The 11328-nt window shown below is 39.5% G+C and overlaps 3 protein-coding genes across 4 annotated transcripts; all 3 read left to right on the top strand.

The window, feature by feature from the left end:
- Window positions 1–166: 166 nt before the first annotated feature.
- Window positions 167–2331, top strand: LOC120948232 (uncharacterized). The gene is made up of 3 exons (XM_040364351.2): window positions 167–930; window positions 1003–1165; window positions 1221–2331. The coding sequence occupies exons 1-3, from the start codon at window positions 560–562 to the stop codon at window positions 1851–1853; spliced, it is 1167 nt and encodes a 388-aa protein (XP_040220285.2). The 5' UTR covers window positions 167–559; the 3' UTR covers window positions 1854–2331.
- A 294-nt stretch (window positions 2332–2625) lies between these two features.
- LOC120953459 (uncharacterized) lies at window positions 2626–11289 on the top strand. Its single transcript, XM_049607562.1, has 10 exons — window positions 2626–3051; window positions 3119–3281; window positions 3352–3856; window positions 3925–4099; window positions 6384–6776; window positions 6837–6999; window positions 8950–9341; window positions 9406–9568; window positions 9647–10154; window positions 10262–11289. The coding sequence occupies exons 1-10, from the start codon at window positions 2681–2683 to the stop codon at window positions 10432–10434; spliced, it is 3006 nt and encodes a 1001-aa protein (XP_049463519.1). The 5' UTR covers window positions 2626–2680; the 3' UTR covers window positions 10435–11289.
- Window positions 6050–8958, top strand: LOC125906917 (uncharacterized). Of its 2 annotated transcripts, none has more exons than XM_049607933.1 (4): window positions 6050–6761; window positions 6837–6999; window positions 7058–7565; window positions 7629–8958. In XM_049607933.1, exons 1-4 carry the CDS (start codon window positions 6403–6405, stop codon window positions 7805–7807), a joined length of 1209 nt encoding a protein of 402 aa, XP_049463890.1. In that variant the 5' UTR covers window positions 6050–6402; the 3' UTR covers window positions 7808–8958. The 2 variants fall into 2 exon arrangements, with proteins under 2 accessions (XP_049463890.1, XP_049463889.1); XM_049607932.1 differs by having other exon boundaries at window positions 6052–6776.
- Window positions 11290–11328: the final 39 nt, after the last annotated feature.

Here is an 11328-nt window from a genome sequence, read left to right as displayed (position 1 = left end):
CGTTTCAATGACCATTTTTGGCAGACAGTGTGTTTTTTTTATCCTGCTTAGCGTTGGCAGCTGTTTCACGATGATTCATAGGGCGTTGAAACGAAAAATGGAAACGGTGCCATAAATACCTTCTTGAGAAAAAATTCGCCGGGTATTTTCAGTATTTAAAATAGAGTTGAAACATTAAGTGTTTGGTTTTGATGTTGATAAGCTCTGACCACCAACACAGTAAAACTATATTGTTTAATTCCATGTGAATTGATGTCTTAGTATCTGTGTTGATGTATCTGGCCGCCTTCTAAAACCTTCAGTGGGAGTGTGATGTAAATTGTTTCACACGTTACAACAATGACAGCGTGCGTGTTTCGGAACATCATCTTATCGCCGTCACTTCATCATGATACTGCTTCCCAATGGTACATTATAGCCCTTTTGGGAGGGGAGCCATCATGTTATAAATACACCCAGTACAAATCGAACCTGGTTGAGTAATGTTGCGATAGACTGGTGAACGTTTAGTGTACTTTTCGCTGGTTTAAGTTTTTGCCTTTTTATTGATTTGTTTAAAATGGAGGTCCCTAGGGATGAGAAAAACTCACCTGTTTGGTTAAATGATGATTTTTTTCTTCAAGTGATACGTGAATTCACGCACGATCCCAATGCTCGGCTGTGTCATGGATGCAAGTTACGCCCTGGCACAAAGCCCGGTGAACATTTCGCGAGTGTTATGTACCGAACGACAATTCACTACCGATGTCAGCAAGGTAAAGAGGCGTCTGTCGATGTGATCATGAAGATCAAACCGTACCAGCCGGGGCTGAAAAAAGATGTACTAGCGGAGGGAGATCTGTTCCTTAGGGAGATACGCATTTACAGCCAAGTGTTGCCGGAGATGAAACGGAGGTTGGAAGAAATCGGAGAAACATTTAACTATCCTAGGTAGGTGGCAATTGACAGACGATCGTGATTCGAGCAGCTCATTGACACACACCAACTGTTTTGCAATTTTAGGCTTATTTATGCATCGGAAATGCCACACACTATCTTGATCTTGGAAGACGTCAGTGCCAAAGGTTGGCAGACTGGTGGGTTCATCACATCGTTTGAGGAAGTGGTACCGGCTATCAAAGCTATTGCGAAATTCCATGCAGCATCTGTCGTGATGGAGCAAGATGTAAGTTTGTGGTGATCAGAGAAAGAGGATCAATCTAACCGCTTCACTTACGTAGGATTCATCCTTTGCCAACCGACACCGCTGTGATGTGGCCGATAAGTTTAAAGCGCTCGATGGAATGTTAAAGAAAAGCTTCAACGACCTATTGGACTTCATGCGATCAACTGAAGAGTTTGCACACCTAGTCCTTCCCGTACAAAAATTGAAAGGGAAATTGCTCCATTATCTCATCGAAAGCTACCGCCCATCGTCGGAGTGCCTAAACGTGCTAGTGCATGGGGATTTCCATTCGAAAAATCTACTCCACCAGCAGAATCCGAACGGACAGGTGCAGGATACGATGCTGATAGACTATCAAATTTGTAGCTGGACTACACCGGTCGTCGATTTATACTATCTGCTCGATACGATTGTCGATCAGTCGGTGAAGGAGCAGCACGGCGACGCAATGGTATATCTGTACTATGAAGAGTTTCGACGGCTGTTGCATCAGCTTGGATGGCTTGGCCGTGTCACGTCCCTGCAGGAGCTACATATAGAGTTACTTCGCAAAGGCGCCATGAGCTATTCCATTACGTGGCACTGTATCCGTATCGGTTTGTCGATCGTTCAAAGATCGACTTTGAAGCACTGCTGTCGGGCAAGGGAAGTCATCCGGCGGCAAGCAGTCCCGTCTATCGGCGTGTGATGCGCGAAGTGCTGACAAAGTTTCTGCATCAGGGTGTGATGGAGCCGTAGCGTGCTCTTTGCTGCAGCTCTGGCTTGGTATGTTTGGGACCTTTCTGAAGAACCACGTGAGCAGAATGCGATAGTGAAGGGTGTATGGAAGAGTGGAAATAAACAAAAAGATAATTACATAATGTTATCTTATCGCAACTCCGCTGGAGATTGAGCGTGAGCGAGATTTGCGAATGTATAGAGCAGTATGCTGTATGCGTACATATATTCATTGTAATCATTGTAAGATCATTGTAATGGTGAAACAATTCGTTACGTTAATGGACAGTTGTATTATTATGAACTACAGTTGCATATGATGCATACAACTGTTTATAATATTTTGAATTGGAATTGAATGAAATAATAATGATATTACAATTATTATTATATCAGCATAAGGTTCACATGATGATGTCTCGAAAATAAATGTCTCTTTAAATATTTAATACGTTTGGCAGCAAATTTACTTCTTTTTTGGCACTGAATTATTACATTTACATTTTTACAACATTACATTTTTTTAAATAAATTTTTGGACTATTTGATTACTTATTTATAGTTTGCAATATGATTGCGTGACCCTGCAACGCTTTGGCCCCCCTGGCGCGAACGGAAAGAAAATCACACATATAACGAAATATTTTTCTCCACGTAACACAGCTCATTGCCTGCACCACTACAAGCGTGGCGATTGTTTTCTTCCAACATATAAGATTCTACAATCGCTATCGAGTGCTCTAAGCTGACTCAGTCCACCACAACTGTGCGGTGTTGTAAGGTGCGTCCCTTCAAACGATGCAGTTCAATCACGATGAACTTTCCTCACCGGAGTGGTTAAATGATGAATATTTTCGGCACGTTTTGTGTAAGCTAGAATGTGATTCGAACGTTCGTCTCATCGGTGCGTGTGTGCTCCGGCCGGGTACCAAAGCTGGCGATCATTTTGCAAGCGTTATGTACCGAACGACATTACAATACCATTGCACCGCGAACGTGAAGAAAACGATCAATCTCATCATGAAGATTAAGCCAGACACAGACGGGTTCAAGAAAGATCTGCTTGATGGTGATGATTTTTTTGGCAAAGAAATCCGAATGTACACGGAAGTGCTGCCTCAAATGGCAGCAGTAATGCGAAGCATTGGTGAGGAGTATCAATATCCCAAGTACAGCATCGTACAAACGCGATCATTTGAGCTTTTTGAATATAAAATAAAACTAGTTTTTACACAGATTGGTGTTCGCATCTCACGAGCCTCACACGATAATTATTCTGGAGGATGTGAGCTCACAGGGATGGACAATGGAAGGGTTGATAAAAAGTTTTTCCGAATTGGAGCCAACCATAGATGCAATTGCCAAGTTCCATGCAGCCTCTGTCGTGCTACAAGAGAAGGTAAAGATTTTGTTATCTTGGATACGATCCACACACACTGTTCTCATCTATGGAATCAATGTATTTGCAGGATCCTACCTTTGCGTCCCAGTATCAGTGCACCATTGCGAAAATATTATGCTCGATGCGAGGTATGACGGACGGCTGTTTTCGTTCATTTATCTCCTTTCTTAGTGAGACGGCGGAGCTTCAAGAGTTTGTCGCCCCGGTAGAACATTTTCACGCCAAGATCGATGACACTTTGCAAGCGGCATATGCACGTAGTGAAACGTTTGCCAATGTGTTGATACACGGTGATTTTCATTTTAAAAATTTGCTTCACCTACAGTCCGGTGGCAAAATCGTCGATACAATTTTTGTGGACTATCAGATGTGCAGCTGGTGCTCGCCGGTGGTCGATTTGTACTACCTTACCTACATGATACCGGAGCAATCGGTAAAAAACGCTCATCGTGATGAGATCATTTATCGTTACCATCAAAAGTTTGCCAGTCTGCTACGACGGTTAAAATATCGTGGCCGTGTTCCGACATTAACTGAGTTGCAAGTTGAGCTGCTAAGGAAAGCAGAATTGGGTAAATGGGAAAAATATGACGTGACTTTGCTGACAAAAATGTTTAATTTTTTTAAATATCCTTTTCAGAACTCTACCATTATATTGTGTTTTCTGCCTTCTTGCATACCGATTTATCGAAGGTGGACTCCGAAGCATTCTTTCTGGGACGCACAGACAATCCGGCATTGAAAATGGAAGAGTTTAAAGAAACGATGAAGACCGAATTAAGGAGATTTCTATACCATGGTATAATAGAAAATTAGAGAATAAATCTAGAAGTTTCGAATCGATTCGAATTTGCTAGCTGGATTTAACAATTTACGCAAAAAGTACTACAATATGTAATAATCTACTTTTTTAAACTCCATCAAACTACAACAAACTACAAAGAAACATAAAGTTGATAACACTTATTCACTTTTAATCATAAAATGTCTTTACAACTTTATTAGACTTGTGACATGTTCCACATGGCTGTAAAATCATAGATAGGCTGACCAAACACAGTTGATGCAAAAGCGGGAAACATAGAAAACCGAACATAGGATGTTACACACGAAGCTGACTTCGGAGTAACTAGAGGTAGATAAAACGCTTTAGTTTCAACACTGATTTTATTTCCATAATTGTACCTTTTATACCTAATTTACACTAATTTGTTGTTTGTTATTGGTGAATATTTTGTCAACCCTGCAAAACCCGTTTCGGTCGTTCATTCGAGCAGATGGCTGTGGTGACCTACATAAATTGAATTATTTGTTACCTCCAGCGACATAGGACGTTCTAAAAAGACAATAGTTCTGCTAACGTTTTTTTTTGTAATTGTAAAACAATGCATTTGTTACGCACGCGGGATTTAGCGGGACCAATCGAGATTCAGATTCATTGAATCATTCCAAAGATTCATTCAGATTCATGAATCGGAATCTGAATTACCCAAAACTAGTCTGTACCACTAGTGGGCTTGGCTTTCTGACTTTCTTTCTGAGCGACTTATTGTTAAACCCATAGTAGGATTGTCAGCCCTACGCATGAGAACACGGTTCATTCGTTGCTTGCATGACGGGCATGTTCCATGACGGGCATGTTCCATGACGGGCATGTTGTACGAATTGACGACTGTACTACTAGACCTAGAAACTGCCACCAAGAATTTTGCGACCTAGACATTTACGACCTAAGATGTTTACGACCAATTGGGTTTGGATCGGAGCAACTTCAAAAGCTAGTTGGGCGTAATTGCGACAGTTCCGAAATCTGGTTGCAAAACTTTATTTAAAAATTTAGTTTTAAAATGTTGCGATTGTCGCTAAATCAAAAAAATCTTCAGTTGTCACAAAATGAAAAATTCTGCGATTTTTACCAAATCACATATCTGCGACTGTCGCAAAACCCAAAATATGTGACAGTTGCAAAATTGAGCGACCTAGAATTTAGCGACCTAGAACTTTGTAACCAAGGCTTTAGCGTCGTCGATGCAACCAACAATACGACCAAGAGTTTCGCGACCACGATGTTTGAAATCAAGAGCTTGTTGGTCAAAATATTTATAATCAAGACTTTAGTGGCCATAATTTTTGCATATTTTTTGCAAATAGGAGTGTGGCGATTAATTTGGTGTTTGCGACAAAGAATTTTTTGACCAAGTATTTTGCGATTGTACGAAATGATGAACCTAAATCGAGTTCTGCTTCGACCTCTATATTATATAAACTTTTGAACTTTTGGTTAAACAGGACAGTCACGTTAAATACGTAATGTCTAGTCATTATAATCATAGAACACGATTAATCAAGCACTTGTGTTGTGTTGCATCGGGTGTATAAGGTGGTATTACTGTGAATCTACATCCAATATACTCTCTTTAAGCATTCCCGCGAAATCAGCGTAACTCAAATGTCTTCGTTAGTCGAATATCACGTATTTCAGCTAAAATGCATTCAATAAACGGGAGTATTTTATAAAATTTAATACTCTTATATACATACTTAAACATGTATTTATTTATTTCTCAAAACAAGTCTTGCAAAAAATGTCAATACTTATGCTTTTTAATTAGTTTAAAAATATTAGTAAAATATAAATTTATTTTACGTATGACATTTCTTGAAACAAGTTGTACTGATTAGACACATAAAAGTCAATATAGAAAACCAGGTATATCCGAATCCGCATAAGTCGAGAACCGCGTACCCCGTGACCAGACTGTATTTCTATTTATAATACTTAAGTTACTATAGTCTATCACAAAACGAAACATGCTATTCCAGACCAAAACTAACTGCAAAGGGTGCTGTTAGAATATTATTCATTCGTTCTACAACGATATTTATTAGATGGAACAAATTTCAAGCAAAAAACGAGGTGCTGCTAGATTGGTATTGTTGATAATATTTTGCTAACCGATAAGCCTTGTTCGCAAAAGAGTGTTTGCACTGGGCATTGAATTCATCTATATCCGTAAAAAGTTGAACAAAGTTGAGTGGTTTCCGCTAACGACATATCTACATTCATCAAGTTCTTGCGTGATACATCTTTACTCGTAGTTTATTCTGGCTAGCTATCATGTCGTGCCATAGAGACCAGCCTGAGGCCCCGGCCTGGTTGAACGACGAGTTCTTCCGTGATGTGATGCGCGAATCAAATAACGATTCGTCGATCGAGCTGACCAGTGCCTGCATTTTACGTCCTGGTACGAACAAAAAAGATCACTATGGTAGTGTAATGTTCCGGACCACCGTCGCGTATCAATCAAAGCGCTTAGCTGATGAAAAGTTCGTTGATATTATCATGAAAACGAAGCCTGAAGCAGACGGATTGATGAAAGATCTGCTAGACGACGATGGATTGTTTGTGGTAGAAATCGAGATGTACAGCAAGGTTCTACCAGAAGTGACACGTTTGTTGAAGGAAATAGGAGAGGAGTATAAGTATCCTCGGTAGACAAAATTATCTTCAGAATTATGCAAGAATGACTAACGTACGGAATCACATTGTAGATACATCTATGGTACGATAAAGCCGCACACTATCCTTATTTTGGAGGATATTAGTGGTCAAGGATGGGTCGAAGGTGATCTTATCAACACGCTGGACGACATGAAGCCGATAGTGAAAAATGTAGCCATGCTCCATGCAGCGTCCGTGATCCTGGAAAGCTCTGTAGGTTCTAACGTAATATTGCTTGCTACAAATTACTACAACTTTTCTTTTCGGACAGGATACTACAGTTGTGACCAAATTTCGTCATACGATGGCTCATAAGTTTTTGGGCTTAGAAGGATTAGTTAGAAAAGGGTTTGGAGATTTGATGCAGCTTACAGAGCTGTATCCGGAATTTGCGCAATTTGCCAAGCCTTTAGTGAAGTTTCAGCAAAACCTGCGAGATTTTTTTGACAGCATTTTTAAGCCAACGAAATCGATACAAAGCGTATTAATACATGGCGATTGCCATACAAAGAATCTGCTCCATCAGCTTGACGCTCACGGAAGACATACTGAAACCATCTTACTTGATTATCAGATCTGCTGCTGGACCTCACCGGCCATTGATTTGTACTATATGCTGGATCTAATACCAACGCAAGAAATTAAGGACAATTATCGCTATGAGTTGGTCTATTTGTATCATCAACAGTACAGCAATCTATTGAAACGGCTGGGATTTAAAAGAAACATACCATCCCTACAAGACTTGAACATAGAACTAATACGATGTGCTGGACTTGGTGGGTACTATTTGCATGCTAGGTTTAGTTGCATTCATAAAATCATGATCTATTATTTTTTAGAGCTGTTCCACTATGCGGCTTTTATGTCATACCGGTTCATGGATCAATGTGCGATCGATGTTGAGGCATTACTAAAGGGTGAACTAGAAAATCCTGTGACGAAAAATGAAGAGTACAAGAAGATTATGCATACCGAGCTAACACGATTGCTTCATCAAGGAACTTTAACAAACGACTAATTCTACTTTGTGTTGTTTTGCATAGATCTATCGATTTATCGGATTCTGTTTTTGATATATTTTTCCTTTTAGAAATTGCACTGTAGTGTTGGCAAATGAAATACTGGAATTATCATATTACATGCATGTGCTTCTTTATAACTGCTGCTTGTATGGATGAAACTTAACGAAATAAAGTGGTCGAGTAAAAATAGAATGGTATTTTTTTCTCTTTCTCTCTCTCTTTTCTCTCTCCTATTCTCTCTCTCACTCTCACTCTCTTTACTATCCTATTCTTACTCCTCCTATTACTATTTGTGGTACTGGTAAAAACAATACGAAACGTGCAAACCCACATCATGCTTCAATCAAATATATGTTGTGCATTGGTTGCTGTATGCAAATAGAAGGCGTTGTTGGAAGGCGAAGATTTTTGGCAGCGTAACGTCCTATCTTGACAGTCCGAACGAATCTGGCCTGCCATGGTCGGAGTTGGTTTTATTCATACTCAATAGATGTTATGGGTTTCGTACATTTGGTTTTGGAATGTGTTTTTGTCCCAATTAAAGCTTATTGATATGAGATGCGATTTATACATTGTGCCTATGCTGCGCTTTTAGTGTTCATACGAATGTTCTGGAAAGTTTCAACTGTTCTAGCCAAAGAACGGGTGCGATAGCCGGTCTTTGCCTTCGCTGCCGAAGGCATGCCGATTGCTTAAATTAAGCGCTCTTAAATTAAGATTTTGTATCGTTTTCAACACGCTTAAAAAATAGCTTTCCAAAAAGGAGCAATTGCTTTTGCAGCAGTACTTCATATTTAATACAATTACCCGGTACTGAACAACAGAGACTATAAAAAATCATTCCTTCGTCAGGAGAGGTTAGTCAAGAGATACTAAATGGAGAATGGTTAAAAAAAAAACAGCGAATAGTGTTTGATAGAATCGAATGACAAGGCGTATTCCTCGAGTGGATTAGCAAACATACCTACTGCTATGATGTATAAGTTTTCGCACACTAGAGCAAAAGAACAGATAAAAACTGTAGAAGGCACAATTCTATTTAAAGATAAGATGTTCATTACTAGACGATAGTCTCGTTGACGCTGTTACCACGATCGTATCGCAATACCGTGTAGAGTTGTGCATACTTAGTTAACATTTGAAGTGGGCTACCAGCATGGCGTACAATCAAGACGAGCTTGAGGCTCCGGGTTGGTTGAACGATGAGTTCTTCCGTGATGTGATGCGCGAATCAAATAACGATCCAACGATCGAGTTAATCAAGCCATGTGTTTTACGTCCGGGCACCAATAAAGGGGACCATTACGCTAGTGTCATGTTCCGCACGACCGTCACGTATCGATCGCAGCGTTCAAGTGAAGAGAAGTCGGTCAACATCATCATGAAAACAAAGCCTGAAGCTGACGGATTAAAGAAGGAGCTTTTGGATGACGATAGATTATTTGCGATAGAAATTGAAATGTACAGCAAGGTTCTTCCAGAGATGACAAGAATGTTAAAAGAGATAGGAGAAGAGTACAAATATCCTCGGTATGTGTTAAAGTTTGTTAAAAGTGTAGTGAACATATGAAATGAGCATATGATTTCATTTTAGATACATTTACGGTGCGTTGAAGCCTCGCACGATCCTGATTTTGGAAGATATTAGTGACCAGGGATGGGTGATGGGCGATTTCATCAGCACGTTAGACGATATGAAGCCAATAGTAAAGGATATTGCTATGTTTCACGCTGCGTCCGTAATGTTGGAAAGCGCTGTAAGTAATAATAATGTTTGAATGAATCTAAACATGTTTTATTGTTTTACATGTATAAATATCTCTTATTATGTGTAGGATTCTACATTTGTGGCTAGGCATAATTACTCAATCGCAGAGAAATTTATGGGCTTCAAAGGTATGATCACGAAGGGCTTTGGGGATCTGATGCACCTCACACAGACGTGTTCAGAGTTTGCACATTTTGCAAGGCCGTTAGGTCGTTTCCAGGAAAATTTGCATAATTTCTTCACTGCATTATATATCCCTTCGAAAACAATCCAAAACGTGTTGATACATGGAGATTTTCATAGTAAAAACATGCTGCATCAAGTTGATGCTGAAGGACGACACACCGATACGATACTGCTTGATTATCAAATTTGTTGCTGGACCAGTCCAGCGGTTGATTTGTACTATCTACTGGATATGATACCGACTCAAGAGGTGAAGGACAAACATCGGTCTGAGTTGATCTATATGTATTATCAACAGTACAGTGATTTACTGAAGCGGCTAGGATATGTGGGTAAAATACCGTCCTTGCTGGATCTGCAGATAGAGCTTCTACGATATGCTGGACTAGGTATGTTGCTGTACCGTGTTTTATTCATTGTTAGTATTTTGTCTAAAAGAATCGTTTTGTTTGTATTGATTTTGCCTGCGTGGGTTTTTGTATAATTTTTTTTTCAGAGGTATTCCACTACGCAATGTTCAGTTCGTTTCGGTACATGGATCAAACAGCGATTGATATAGAGGCATACTTGAAGGGAGAGCTTGAAAATCCTGCTTTCAACAATCCAGAGTTCAAGAAGCTTATGCATAGCGAGCTAACACGCTTCCTACATCAAGGAACATTATCGTGAATGAATGATAATCAAGGTGTTGGGTCGTGAATAAAAAAGCTACTTCATGTGTGATTTGAAGTACTAGTGTGCAAAAAGTGCTACTAATTACCTTAATAATTGACAGTAAAGACCGCCATTGTCTCAATAGGGTCGTTCAAATGAATCTTACACTTTGGACTATATACTTAGCGCTATTAATGTATATTCGTAATCTTGTGTTCGTACATTGTGCGACAGAATGGACTATGAAAAAATATACACTTTTATAATCTGAGGTTTGAACTCAGCATAGAGCAGGAAAATTGATCTGCTGTAGAAAAAAATCAATGGTAGAAATCTAGTCCACAAAATCATAATAAAAAGTCTTATTGCATTAGGCTTCTGTAGGCATGTAGGGTTTTGAGACACTTGAAGACCGTTGTTCCATGATTTGGGCCTCCTTGATTGCCCCACTTATGCTGTATATCACTGATGTTTCGACTTTGATCTCCTCTATCCCTCTTTATGTTCCCTCCAACCCCTTCGTATGCGTCGCCCTTTAAATATTCCTACTCATCGTACTGCTATGTGTCGTAGGGACCCGGTACTACGTGCATTGAGTGTCTTTAATGATTCTTCCCACCACTTTGATTACCACCTTACCCTAACATGCTTCCACAATCGCCTAAAGTCCTAACTATTATGTATACCCTTCTTTTACTTTTTTGTACTTATGCTTCCTTTAAATTTTACAATGTTCTATAAGTCCTAATGGCTCATTACTTTTGTTAAGATAATAAGATTCGATCTAGGTTCGTAGACTAGTACATAAGAATATGTTATGTAAAGCCATACTGGCAAACATTGAAATACATCGAAATATGGAATATGAAACATGGTATTATTGTTAAAAACACGGTGGATTTTTTTAGA

The sequence above is a fragment of the Anopheles coluzzii genome, chromosome 2, assembly GCF_943734685.1.
Source record: "Anopheles coluzzii chromosome 2, AcolN3, whole genome shotgun sequence".
In the NCBI taxonomy this organism is placed as follows: domain Eukaryota; kingdom Metazoa; phylum Arthropoda; class Insecta; order Diptera; family Culicidae; genus Anopheles; species Anopheles coluzzii.
The sequence above is the reverse complement of the archived record's forward strand: the minus strand, read 5'-3'. Positions and strand labels throughout refer to the sequence as shown.

Excerpts from the sequence above, each read along its gene's own strand:
- LOC120948232 (XM_040364351.2), top strand. The coding sequence starts at position 560 with ATGGAGGTCCCTAGGGATGAGAAAAACTCACCTGTTTGGTTAAATGAT. Across the intron at positions 931-1,002 it reads GAAACATTTAACTATCCTAG|GCTTATTTATGCATCGGAAA; the intron begins GTAGGTGGCAAT and ends TTGCAATTTTAG. Across the intron at positions 1,166-1,220 it reads CTGTCGTGATGGAGCAAGAT|GATTCATCCTTTGCCAACCG; the intron begins GTAAGTTTGTGG and ends TCACTTACGTAG.
- LOC120953459 (XM_049607562.1), top strand. The coding sequence starts at position 2,681 with ATGCAGTTCAATCACGATGAACTTTCCTCACCGGAGTGGTTAAATGAT. Across the intron at positions 3,857-3,924 it reads GCTAAGGAAAGCAGAATTGG|AACTCTACCATTATATTGTG; the intron begins GTAAATGGGAAA and ends TATCCTTTTCAG. Across the intron at positions 10,155-10,261 it reads TCTACGATATGCTGGACTAG|AGGTATTCCACTACGCAATG; the intron begins GTATGTTGCTGT and ends TTTTTTTTTCAG.
- LOC125906917 (XM_049607932.1), top strand. The coding sequence starts at position 6,403 with ATGTCGTGCCATAGAGACCAGCCTGAGGCCCCGGCCTGGTTGAACGAC. Across the intron at positions 6,777-6,836 it reads GAGGAGTATAAGTATCCTCG|ATACATCTATGGTACGATAA; the intron begins GTAGACAAAATT and ends ATCACATTGTAG. Across the intron at positions 7,566-7,628 it reads AATACGATGTGCTGGACTTG|AGCTGTTCCACTATGCGGCT; the intron begins GTGGGTACTATT and ends ATTATTTTTTAG.